This window comes from Argiope bruennichi, chromosome X2 (assembly GCF_947563725.1).
Source record: "Argiope bruennichi chromosome X2, qqArgBrue1.1, whole genome shotgun sequence".
In the NCBI taxonomy this organism is placed as follows: domain Eukaryota; kingdom Metazoa; phylum Arthropoda; class Arachnida; order Araneae; family Araneidae; genus Argiope; species Argiope bruennichi.
In genome coordinates this window covers 127,043,139-127,057,560 of record NC_079163.1, presented here as the reverse complement: position 1 = coordinate 127,057,560, position 14,422 = coordinate 127,043,139, and the positions used below count along the sequence as shown (strand labels likewise).

General features: G+C 33.1%; 1 protein-coding gene across 1 annotated transcript; it reads left to right on the top strand.

Moving 5' to 3' along the window:
- The first annotated feature begins 10,133 nt into the window (after window positions 1-10,133).
- LOC129959875 (uncharacterized) lies at window positions 10,134-13,977 on the top strand. The gene is made up of 3 exons (XM_056072770.1): window positions 10,134-10,400; window positions 12,536-13,813; window positions 13,903-13,977. Exons 1-3 carry the CDS (start codon window positions 10,134-10,136, stop codon window positions 13,975-13,977), a joined length of 1,620 nt encoding a protein of 539 aa, XP_055928745.1.
- The last annotated feature ends 445 nt before the right edge of the window (window positions 13,978-14,422 follow it).

The window sequence follows — 14,422 nt, the reverse complement described above, 5'->3', positions numbered from 1 at the left end:
ACTCTAAAATTTGTATAACTCTAAACGTTTGATAGGATTCTTTCTATTAACTTCTGCAATCATCGACAATCGACTCACATTATTATTGATTATTTCCTTGATAATTTCAGAACAGAAAATAATTTCTCTCAACTTGCATTACGAATTTGCCATGACTTTTCGCTAGATTTCAATTTGGAGTAACAAATTTTGGAAAACTAAACAAAAATTAATCAAAGAATTTTTATTTGAATATGTAATTATTATTTATAAGTTACTGCATTTAGAATGTTTCCACTAATTTCGAAAAAAAAAAGTTGTTACATTTTTTCGCTTATTTAAGAGAGCTGACATTATTGAAATATCAGCCAGGTATTTGAAATAAAGTACCCGATACAATTGCATTTGACCATAATAATGACACTTTTGAAAACATGAAAGGAAAAGAAAAGAAAGAAACAGAATTATTCAATGCGAACTCTGATGCTAGCGGGAAAGAAATTTCGAATTATAGCATAAGAATTCCAGGATTGATGTAAATGATTACTACTCAAAATTAATCTCTTTCATTGGATAAATATAAGACTGATAGATATTCTTTTTATGCTTTTAGCTTAAAAGATATTAGCCGCTTACGGTGACCAACTGTTCTCTCACGCTCACATTATTAATATTAATAATTTAGTCCTATCGATTAACTTTGATCAATTGCATGTGGCCATAATAAATAAGAATAATATTTAAAAGCATTCTTGCGCAATAAATATAGAGCTGATTAGCTACGATACTAACGTGGCGAATATAACTGACGTAATCAGTTCAGAGTGTATAGTTTTATTTTAAGATAACTCCTGCAATTGGGTGATGGGGAGGGGGGGGAGACAGGCGATCATTTATGGATTATTTAGGGATCATGAGCTTTCATGCGAAATAGAAATTGGCGACACCCAACGAGTTGTTAAGGCTAAATGATTTATTAATTATTTTTATTTTAAATATTTTGATTGCTGAGTCAGCAATATCGTTTTTGTTGTCATATTTGTAACTTAGAAAAATCCTGAATACCACGAATTTCGAAATTATTTTATGATATGTTTCTTGCACCGTATTTCAGGCAATGCTTATTCCTTCCAACTTTTCATTTGGCCCTTTTTATTCATTCATTTCCTTTCTTTCTTCTTTTCTTAAAAGAAAAAGTAAAGGAAGAAAATTCTATGTTCAGACTGAAGGAGAGATCATGAGCAAGAAAATTTGTCGCTGACTTAGCACTGCGATATACGTCAAAATAGATTTTGGGGTCCCTATAAATCTCGTGTCACGAGGCAACTGCTTCCATCACCTGTGTGAAAAACCGCCACTGTTTACAAGTTTTTCTTTGTTTACCAATTCCTGAATATAACTAAGCCAGACAACTGGAATTGTACATATTAGCTTCATAATTTTACGCAAATAAATATTTATCCGGCATTCAATAATTGAGCGTGTAGAATTATTTCAACCTGATCTGATTATGCTACCCCACTAGGGCACCTAAGATATGGAGATGAGAAGCTGCCATGTAAATAAATACATTCTCACTTCCCTGGTGGATATGCTAATGATGTGGGTTGAATTGCCTCCACTTCAATGACAGATCGTATTTCTTAAGTGGTGTAGGCATGAACAGTAGCCTAATGGAGTTTATTATGGGCTTAGCACTGTGTCCATTTTAACTTTTGAGAAGAGCCTGTCATTCAGGTCACTCCATACTCTACGAATAGGTCATTTGTGGCTACCTAAGTATGCTATCCCTCTGGAGGTAACCTCAGATACTGGAATTAAATGTTACTGTAAAATGAACAAATTCTCTCTTCTCTAGTGAATATAATATTGGCATGGCGTTGAATTACCTCCTGAATACCACCGATGACAGAACGTACCTTTTAAAATGAGGGGAGTCGGAAGCATGGGCCGCGCCATAATGGTGGTTATTTCGAATTCACCACAGTGTCCGCTTTTAATTGTCTAAAAGGTCCGTTCTTTCAGGTCACCCCGTGTGCTAAGGCAAGTGGGAATAATTTTCTTATGGTTGTTTGAATACACTATACTACATCTATCTGTTTTCACAAATAAAAACTAATGAAGACTTCTCCCCTCCATTTTCTTGTTTCTTTATCTCTCTGAAATATATTCCCATATTATGTTCTCCCTTTACTCTAAGCATCGCCTATGTTGAAGAGAGTCGAGAAAATTTCTAACATTTATTATATCTTTGTTCACTGGATTCACATACACACCAAAAGACAGACAATTAAACCTCACACGTGTGATAAAATGTTTAATAGAATACTACAATTTTGTTATGATGAATTATCCCTCTCTAAATGGTTTTGTTTTTGAATTAGACAAATTCTCTCACAGACAGACAAAATTCCAAGAATAATTATTTTCGCACTCAGAGAGATTTAAAATGTGTAGATATATCAAAATCTGGAAGTTAAATTTTTTTAGCAATACAACATTTCCTCTGAGCAAGCTTCGTATTCATGCAGAAAATATCTAAACCGTGTAAAATGAAGAAAAAATCGATATCCAAACTCCGTTTCTAAATAGCAAACAAGTGAACTAATTGAAAAGATATAAATTCTTAGAATCCCTAGAAAATCAATAAAGCTCATACATCTGCTGCTTTCTAAGGTTTCGCAACATTCCGCGATTGAAGAGCTATTTCTTTGAAACGCAAGTAAACAAGATTATTTTTCCTGGAATTTTCTAGAAAGTTCAAGGAGGGACTTATTTAGTTGAATCGGTTTTTGATTTCAGCAGATTATTAAAACACTTTTGAGAAAGGAAGTCTTTATAAATTCTTTTCTTGCGCTAAGCTCACAAACATTGATTTTCGAATTATTTCTGAATTGCACAAGGATTCTACTGGTTTTTCTGCAAAACGCTTTTTTTTTTTTTTTTGTTACAAATATGACTGGGGTCTAAATTGTAAGAGAATAAGACCTTATTTTTTTCATCAATTAATGTTATCTTCTTCTTCTGGAGGATTTCAAAATCTCTGTCTTTAAAATTTAACGAGTAGAAAGACAAATATTTTTCTACGCTGTAAATCCTCTGTTCAAATGGAAGGGAGGAAGAAATATAAAAAAATAGATTTGCAGCATCTCCACCTTATGTCCTTTTAAGGTTTCGTAAAGTACCTTTGAAAGCAAAAATCAAGAATTATTTCTAATTAAAAAATTTATTTGCGCCGCTCATTTTCCAAATGGATTGATTCTATAAAAGAGAGAGTGGAGAGAAGTGATAAGATAATGTACTTTTTTTTTTTTTTAATTTTGTGTTAAATGCAAATTTAAAAAAAAAAAAAACATTGTAGAATGTATTACTGCAGATGTAGCTTTATTTAATGGTTTATAATATATATAAAATAGAATATGTTTGGAAGTATAGTTATTTTGGCAGTATAGTATAGTTATTAAGATTTTGGCGTGGCTAAGGGAGTAAATAAATTTGGCAAGTGAAAAAAGTAATAACATCAAATTCAGTCTCCAAATCATTTTTTTTGTTTACTTTCTTGTATTATATACAAAGAGAAAGTATTGTAATCAAAAAATTCGAACTCGAGATTTTGACAAATCACGTTTCAGACATCTCGAGTCCGAAAAACACATTTTTTGGAATTATATTTATTTTTCTATCTGATATTCTTTCTGTCTGTGAACACGATAATTCAAAATCGCTTTGAAATGAACGGATGAAAATTGTTATGTGGTCTTTATACCAAATTTACAGACACCAATCAAGTTTTAAATGAAGTCTATTCTCACGAAGATTTTATATCTGACTGTCCAAGCACAAGGGAACATGGTAACTTCAAAACATAAACAGCTAAATTAATACACAGATGATACACAGATTTAGCATCTAAAGTATAGATTTATATTAAATTTTGAATCAAATGCTCCAAGGGGTTGACAACTACTCGATCTATACATTCCCATTCATATAAACGTGATAAAGAGGTAAACAAATGAAATTTGGCACATATATTTAGCATTTAATTTATAGATTTGCAGTAAATTTTAAATTAAATCCATCTAGGGGTTGACTTTCTGTCGTATTGTAATTTCACATCCATATAAACAAAAATAATTCAAAAACTTAGCGACTTAGATAAATTAAATTTAGTACTCAATTTAAGCATTTAAAGTGTAGATCCTTATTGAATTTTGAACTAAATCTGTCAAGGGATTGATCGTCTATCAGTCTATGTTTTCGCATGTATATCAAGGAGATAATTCAAAACTCAACAACCTAAATAAAACAAATTTGATATGTGATCTTGTTACTAAAATTATAGCTCTATGTCCAGTTTTAGCTTTTATCAATTGAAAAAAACACCCAAAACTTTTTTTTTTCTGTGCTCTACAAAAAACGCTGATCTCCGAACTCAGAAAATAAAAATCTAAATACTCGTGGCGTATTCACAATTTTATGCCTTAAAGAGGGGAAGAAAGATCTTTGTCAGAGACCATGCGATAAAGTTTCGGGAATATTACTCCCGATTATTTACTGATGAGAAATTTCAATACAGTAGACTCCCGAATATCCGCGCCTGCCGCACAAAGTTTTTTTTTTTTTTTTTTTTGACTGATTTTTTCAAAAAGATGCAGTTTTACAGTTATGCTTTTGTAATTACATAATACATTACAGTATTAAAACAGTACATATGTATTAATTTTTCTGTGTATCCTTGACGCCTCTCGTAAATACTAAGCACTTTTCTGTTTTCATTAACAAAATGCATTTTAGGTTAGTTTTGAGTGATATACTAAAATATTAAGCGTTAGTTAAACATTTCCTGCTGTTTATTTTACGTTTTATTGTACATAAAACGATTTTTCAAATTTGGAATGACTGTTTTCATTTTTGCTATACCCGTTTATAGCTTTTTTCGGATTATCCGCGATTTTTGTTATCCGCGGTGGCCGCGCCACCCAATTCCGCGGATAATCGGGAGTGTACTGTACTGTACTTTTTTATTAAATATTTTGCAAAAAAAAAAAAAAAAAAAAAAATAGCGAACTAATAGAATATAAAAATAAGAAACTCTCTTTGGAGGAAAGGAGGGAGAGCTGTTTTTACAACTTGCCCTGTTTCGATTGGTATTTTAGAAATGTTAAGGACTTTGACTAAGAAAGCGATGGAACGGAGCAAAAGAAGCAACTATGATCCAATAGACTCTGACCACTCTCTCCTCCCCATGCTATCCCGCGCTACTATGTTGATGTGGTCAGCGCAAGAGCAACGAACTATTAATGTGATGAAATGGCCAAGTAATAAGAACCTTGATCTGTGATTCGTCTGAATGAGAGCAAACCAACGTGCGGTGTCTTGCAGAGGGGTCAAAACCTGGATTGATCCTTCCCAGGAGTGCCCGTGAGAGAAGCACGGTGAGGACCAATTTTCTCCTATCGAAAGGACCCACTGTCGTGCCTGAAAAGGGTGGTGATCCCAGCTTACAACGGCAACGGCAACATTGTGATGTTTCGGAGTTCCGCGATGTGACAAAGTTGTCACGAGCACCTCCACATCATAATTTGGAATAGTTACTTTAATTTGTTAGTTTAGGGAAAAGTTAATTTTAATTGAAACTAGTTTGGGCGAGCGCAATAAAGCTCTAACGTCATAAGATTTCGTATTTAATTATTATTTATGATATAATTAATTAATTAAGAATAATATTTAGTTTATTTATGGGGTAAAATACAGAGAAATTTAATGGAATTACGTTGCACGTGCCTTATTAACTATTGGGACTGATTAAAAAAAAAAAATTACTGAAAAGAAAAAAAAATCAAGAAATTTCACGCGTGTAGCTCATCGTAGCTATCTGAGGCCAAAACAAATAATTTTAATAAATTTAATCCACCAGATTTGTAACAGAGTTAATTAGTTCTCAGTTTTTTGACTGAGGGAAAATTAATGTAGACATTATCCATCGCAGCTCTCGGTCTCTTCCTCGAGCTGGATCATATGCAGGTAGGTTAAGTAACTTGTTACGAATCTGGGGTAGTTTTTCGAAGAATTTGATTGATGTTCTTCTAATAAAGTCCAAAACAGGTTCAATTTTGAAATCGTCATGTAAAATTTTCCTCCTGATATACCAGGGGGCGTCTACAATCTTCATCAGATGTCTATTTTGGAAAACTTGCAACCTCTTAATGTTAGTGGCGGAAGTCGCCCCCCAAATTTGGGAGCCATACATTAAAATTGGTCTTAAAATAGCTTTGTAGAGCAGAAGCTTGAGCCTAATCGATAGCTTGCTCCTAGGAGAAATTAAGCTGTTGAGTTTAATACTCATTCGTGTAGCTTTGGAGAGGGCTGCTTTAATATGACTATTAAAGCTTAATTTGGCGTCTAAAACTAACCCTAGGTATTTATATTCATTTACGAAGGGGACGGGTTGGCCGAAAATTTGGATAGGGGCTAAGTCAGGCATTACCAGTTTTTTAGTAAACAGGAGGCACGCGCATTTACTTGGGTTGACTTTTATTTTCCAGCCGATGAGCCAGCACTGTAAAACGGTCATGTACTGTTGTATGTTTGGATCCCTATGTTGTGTGAGAATGGCAGTATAGTCTGCAAAAATTGCTAAGCGACAATTACTAGCTCTAGGTAAATCGTTAACATAAATGTTAAAAAGAGTTGGAGAGAGTAAACTCTCTTGCGCACAACCGGTCAGGATTGGTCTGGGGAATGAAATTACATCCTTTTCTCGCACCCGAAAATTACGAGAATGTAGCTACAATTGTAAAATTTTGACAAATTGCGCCGAAAATCCAAGTCGCATGCACTTGAATAAAAGCCCTTCGTGCCAAATTTTATCAAAGGCTTTGGCTACGTCCAGAAAAAGTGCACCTGTGGTTTTGGACTTCCCAAAGCCGTCGTGAATCAATTCTGTAACACGAATTAGCTGGTGATTCGTCGACAGGTTTTTCCTAAATCCAAATTGTTCAGAAATAATAATATTTTTGTCGCTGAGAAATTGATTCAGGCGTTTGAGAAGCACAGATTCGTACACTTTGCTCAAGCTACTAAGTAGCGAGATGGGACGGAAATTTTGAGGTAAAGTCAAATCGGAGTTTGGTTTTGGAATAGGGACAACCACAACTGTTTTCCAGCAATCGGGGGAATAACACAGTTCCATTAATTTGTTTATTAAAAAAGTTAAATATAAATAAATCTAGGGGGGGGGGTTTAATCATGCGATTTGTAATTAAATCCAATCCTGGCGATTTATTCCTTTACCTGTTATGTCTGGTTTTCCTACCAAGAATTATCCTGCCGTTTCGCACCTCACCTGAAGAGCCTTTTACCGTGGCTCACCCGATTGATGACCGTCTCTCTGCTATGACGCCCTGGATTTTTGACACACCCCTGCCCCTTGATAAAGATCGAGTGATTCGTCAGCTTAGAAACTACGATAATGATCAACATCATTGGAAAGATGTTCATATGCACAAAGTGCCTGCCTCTCCGCACACTACAGTCTCGTACTATTCCTACTATGTTTTCCGGGAAATTCAATGGATAAGTAAACTTTTATTCCTCCAGAGCTTCATTTTTCAATTCAAACCTTTTGAATAAACTATGATGAATAAAATATAATTTCTTAGCCTGCGATTGAGCAAATTTTAAATTTCTTTCTTTAGTAACTGTAGCTGCAAAATATTATTAAATTTTATTTTGATGTTATTAATTACATCTTCTTTGAGGGATAATCCATGTTTCGCTAATTTAGATTTAAGAAATTAATTAAGCCATAATAAGCTAATGAATTTCACCTGTTAGGGAGACATAAAAACAAAAACGTATACTAGTTTGCTATGTTCGCGATCCCTGAACATATAGTGGAAACAATTTAAACAATTTCTAGTAAATACCGAAAAAACGGTATTTAAAATTGTACAAATGGCCCAAAATACCGGTATTCGGTATCCCGAATACAATCCATAGGGATGAGCAATCCCTAAATACTCCTGATTACTTCTGTAAAATATTTTGCTTTATAATTTAAAAGAAATCTAGTATTATGATTTTTTTTTTTTAAATTTCTATCCTTTCGTTCATAAATACTTAGATTACGATACAAAGCTTTGTTCTTGTTGTTTTCATTGTTTTGTTTAAAAATACTTTCAAATTTTAATTTTGAATATTCTTATTTACGAAATTTTGAAACCAATTCTCTTCAAAATAATTTGCAAATAATTAATCAATCTCCTCAAATTGTAAAAATTTAGCATTTAAAATTATATATATAGTGATTAAACTAAAGTAAAAAAAAAATTTAAAAAATCTGGTTTTTCAAGAGAGCGAAGAAAGATACCTAGATGGAAAATCGTGACATCTTTTTTATCCAGATGGTTTCAAACGTGTCTCAAGCAGTGAAAATTCCATTTACGCACACATTCTTATCATAAGGATATTTTAAAATAGATTTCATTTTTCAAGTTAAACATATAAATGACAACTCTTTCTTTTTACGCGTTTGAAGAAAGAGTGATATAACTGAAAATAGGAAGAACTTATCAGACGTTAAAAATTTATTCTTCTCCACATTGTAAAATTAATTATCTGGTAATTAAATTTTATTCAGGTCCCAAAACATTCTTGGGATATTTCTTGAATTCATCAACAAAGATTTATTTAGAATTCATTTTAATTTTCTCACTCCTGTACATTATAGAAAACTTAAGAAATAACAAAAAGTTGTTATTTAATTAAAAAAATCTTATATAAAAGAAAGATACATAAAAACATACATAAGTAATAAATCAGATAAAATAATTTTAACTCCTTTTTCTGCATTTCAGGAAAGCCCCATTGATATTTTTTTAGGCCTATTAAACGAAATAGCAAAATTGTTTACATAACCATTGCAGTATTGTTAAAGAAATGTAAGACAAATATTTTTGGGCTTAAATAATAATGATGAAAAATAAAAATCGATTCAAAACTTACACATCAAAACACAAACAGAATTTTTCTTAATTCAGATTAATTTTCATATTCTTCAGAGAAAAACCAGATTTATAGAGCACATATATATATATATATATATATATATATATATATATATATATATATATATATATATATATATATATATATATATATATATATATATATATATAGCCATTAAGAGGCAATATTTTCATAATTTTTTAATAATGAAAGCACGGAAAAGAATGTATTGAAATGAAAAATCTACTCTGTTGTAATATCACAGAGGAAAGATGTTAAATTTTGAAAGAAAACCGATAGTCTAGCAGTCATGGAAATATTTTCTTTACAACAAATATTTTAAGTTAATACTACAATTAGAAGTAAAACATTAAGATATAATAAAGGAAATCAGGTATTCTGATTAGAATAGGGGATAATGCATCATCAACCAGCACAATCAATGGAAATACAATACAAATAGAATGCGACAAGAAGAAAAAATACAACTATTTCATATCAATCTTAGCATACGTTGATTGACTTCACAGTCTCCTGTACCTCAGCTGATGTTTTAATAAAAATAAAATTGTTCAATATCAAAAAAAGAAAACTTGTTCAATAGGAACAGCTTCAAAATGAATACTAAATGAAATTCTTCTAACAATACCTTAACATCAAGTTCACCACATGTGATATCAAGACAGATTTCTTGCATTCATCAACATAGATCTAAATTAAAATTAATGTTTCTTTTTGCTGTCTCTTACATTAGAACAAATTTTAAATATATTTAAGATAGTATATAAAAAAAATTAATTGTTCACGCGAATGTCACTTAACGCCAAATTTGGCAATGTTAAAATTACGGCAACCCCTTTACCCGCCCTTCCGGTCGAGTCTTTCAGGGGTTCATTAGAACGTTGACCCGCATCGGCTCCCCAGCCCCCGCAGAAGCTGTAAACAACTTCAGTTTGTAAGGCTTAACAAAGCCAACCGCAATGCAATACCGCAATCAGCCATGTATTATATGATCTACTCACCGTAAAAGGAGTGTATATAGTGTAAATAAAGAAGTTTAAGCAAAAGTACAGTCCACTGCTCACTTCGAATCACCATATTTATGGTCCGTGCAACCGGAGGAATTACTAGTAAAAATAATCATGGCTGATGATCAAAGAGCAAAAATCACATCTCTTAATAGAAAGAGAGGTAGTATAAAATCCTCTTTAACAAAGCTGAACTCTTTTATCGAAACGGATGATTCAAAGGACTCAATAGTGTATCAAACCAAACTGGATAATCTTCTCAAGATTAAACAAAACCTAGAACAGATTAAAGAAGAGTACTTCGTCACAGCCGAGGATTCCGAATTACAAGAATTGGAAGATTCGGTAGAAGAATTAGAAGAAGAGTGCGAAAGACTAGAGGTAAGCCTTAAGAAATTATTAGCCTCTAATAATGAACTTTTATCTGCTTCGAACTGTAATTCTCATTCTAATGAAGCATCAAGCAAAACAGAAAGCATTAGTTTCAGACTGCCTGAAATTCCACTGCCTAAGTTTTCTGGTCATTACCAAGACTGGCAGAATTTTAAAATTCAATTTGAAAATATCATTGACAATAATGATAAATTAACTGAAAATCAAAAATTATATTATTTAAAATCAACTCTTAGTGGTGCAGCTGCAGAAATAGTGACAATAGAAGAGACCTATGCCAGTTTGAAAAATGCTCTGAAAGAACGTTTTGATAATAAACGCTTATGCGTTCAAAGCCATTTCAATGACATTTTAGCTTTAGAAATCCATACATCCGATTCAGCAAAAGGTTTACGAGCTTTTGTGGACAATTGTATTAAACATGTTCGAGCTCTTAAAATTATGGGTTTAGAACTAAACTCTTTTTCCGAATCATTATTGATCAATATTTTGATGAAAAAACTAGATAGAGAATCAAGAAGACAATTTGAACTTTCTTTGGTATCATCTAATTTACCTACATGGTGCGAATTCATTGAATTTTTAGAGAAAATGTGTCTTGTCCTTGAAAACATTCAAGGAAGTACTACCGCAAAATCAAAACCGCAACAAGAATCATATAAAAAATCACATTCATTTTTTGTAGGAAATGATTCAAAGAAAGCGTGTATCACATGTAATAAGCCTTTACACCCTTTATTTAAATGTGAAGCATTTTTAAAATTAAATCCTGTGTCTAGATTGAATATGATCACAAATACGCATTGTACTAATTGTTTATCGGATTCTCATAAAACGAATCATTGCCGCAGCAATAATCGTTGTAAGATCTGTTCTGGCTTTCATAATAGCCTTCTTCACATTGATTCTTCTATAAGAAATAAAAAACAACAGCAACAAACCTCAACCAATAAATCTAGTGATCATCAAAATACTTCATACTCTAACTCAAAAGCTTTAGTTCAAACAGAAATATCTCCTTCTCTCTGTTCGCAAGATCAACGAAAAACAAAAAATGCAAATTCATCTATTTTGCCAACTATTATTGTTTATATTAAAAACGCTGCTGGTCATAAAATACCTTTGCGAGGCATTTGTGACACTGGGTCTCAGAATTCCTTTATCACTACAGAAGTCGCGAATAAATTAGCTCTTAAAAAATATAAAAATAATGTAACGATTTCCGGTATCAATGGAAAAACAAGTCAGTTACATTCAAAAGTGTTAGCAGAGATTTCAAATAGCGATGAATCATACATCACAATAGCTCAGTTGCTCGTCATTCCAAAAATTACTGAATGCATTCCTTCAATAAATAAAAAAATAGAAAAACAAAGTTTACCGGATGGATTCAATTTGGCTGATCCTATGCAAGGTCAAAGGGCAATTGATATATTACTTTCAGCTTCTTTCTTTTTTGATATATTAATGCCAGGGAAATATATTTCAGATAATCTGATTTTACTGAATTCGCGTTTCGGATTTATTGCTAGCTCTGCAAAAGAAGGAGAGTCAGAATTTAATCATAAATTCTGTGGTCTTGTTACACAGAATGATAATTTAGAAAAAATAATGGAACGATTTTGGCAAGTCGAAACATTACATGAAAATCAATTTTCTTTAAGTGAAGATTCAATTTATTGTGAGAAACATTTCAAGCAAACATACAAACGCAATGAGGAAGGTAGATATATTGTGGAAATGCCAATAAAGGAGAATCCCCCTGTGTTAGGTGAATCAAAACAAATAGCGCGAAATCGCCTAGACAGTTTAATTAAAAGGCTAAACAAAAACCCGCAAATGAAAAAGCTCTATTCTGAATTCATTGAGGAATATGAAGCTCTTGGTCACATGGAAAGAGTAATGGAAGATGAATTACCAGAAACTAATTTTTTTTTACCTCATCATGGAGTCTACCGGGATGGATCTACAAGCACCCCTCTAAGAGTAGTCTTCAATGCTAGCTCCCCTAGCTCCAATGGAGTTTCATTAAATGATTTATTGTGTAAAGGTGATGTTGTTGAGGACATTTTTGAATTAATAATAAGGTTCAGGACACACAAGTTTGCCTTTACATTCAAAAGATGTTTCGTCAGATTTTAGTTGTGCCACATCAAAGAGACTATTTACGAATTTTATGGTTTGATGAAAACTCTCATCAAGAAGTAACATTTAGATTAAAAACTGTGACATATGGCACTTCATGTGCACCTCATCTTGCCATACGCACCATTAAACAATTAGCTTTAGATGAAGCGTCGGACTTTCCGTTAGCATCGGAAATGGTTTTACGCGACCTTTACATGGATGATGGGATTACAGGTGCCCCGGATATCCAAACTGCTCAAATTCTACAACAACAGCTTATAAAAATGTTCGCAAGAGCAGGAATGTCTTTACATAAATGGACTTCAAACTCACAGGAACTTTTAAATAGTTTTCCAACTTCTAATCCTGAAAACACTTTTCCCATAGATGAGCAGGTCTCAAAGGCTCTTGGCATGCATTGGAAGCCTTTCGAGGATTTATTCATATTCACAGTCAAGTATGAGAATGAATCTATACTCACGAAACGAACAGTTCTGTCAGTCATTGCCAGACTATACGACCCCTTGGGTCTGCTGGGACCAGTTATATCTAAAATGAAGATTTTTCTCCAAAAATTGTGGTTGCAAAAACTTACATTTGACGACCCCCTTCCACCAGCCATTGGTAAAGAGTGGAGTCATTTAGTTCAATCCCTTAGGGCTCTTGAACTAGTAAAAATCCCAAGATGGATTTTAAATGAAAATCCTGCAAAATTAATTCTTCATTGTTTCTCAGACGCCAGTGAAGCCGCATATGGAGCAGTTATTTATCTACAATGCATCAGTGCCAATAATATAGTCACATCTAGACTTGTATGCAGCAAATCTCGAGTCTCCCCATTAAGGACTGTCTCCATTCCCAGATTGGAACTTTGTGGATGTCTTCTCGCTGCTCAACTAAAGGCCAAGGTTGAAAAAGCTTTACATCTACAAATTGATAGCGCAGTGCTGTACACAGATTCTACTATTTCCCTAGCCTGGATTCAAACACCACCACATCGTCTCAAGACATTTGTTGCAAATAGAGTGGGAAAAATACAACAACTGACGCAGAACAACAAATGGCAGCATGTTTCCTCCACTTTAAACCCAGTAGATGTGATATCAAGAGGACTAGTTCCAGAACAACTGATTGACAACTATTTATGGTGGAATGGACCAACTTTCCTTCAAGAACTACCTGTTTCTGTGAACTGTGCTGACCAACAAATGATTGATGCATCTCAAGATTCTCAATTTTTATTGGAACTCAAGGACAATAACACTCACTCCTTAGTGACTTTAAATTCAAATTTTCTTACTAACTTTTTCAAAATTAGTAATAAGTATAACAAATTAATACGTGTTTTCAGTTTTCTCCTCAGATTTCTAGGAAACTGCAGAAACAAGAAGATGAAGGGTTCACTCTCCTCAAAGGAAATCGAGGAAGCAGAATTTAAATTAATTTCCCTTGTACAACAAAATGTTCTTGCTGATGACTTCAAAAACTTAGCAAGTGGTAAACAGGTAAACCCTTCTAGCAAATTAAAAAGTTTATCCCCTTTTTTAGATGAAGGTTCTAATGTAATTAGAGTTGGAGGCAGACTTAGAAATGCCGACATACCATTTCAGGTAAAATTTCCTATTATCTTACCTAAAACTCATATCCTTACTAAATAAATTATGCAAAGTATTCATCTTAAAAACTGTCATATTGGAGCCCAAACTTTACTTCATTTAACTAGACAGATGTATTGGCCCATTGGGGGCAGAGATATAGCTCGCAGTATTGTTCATAACTGTATTACTTGTTCCCGATATAATCCTCACCTGTCTATTCAAAAAATGGGTGATTTACCCGCAGAACGTTGTAATCCTTCGTTACCATTCAATATTACTGGAGTA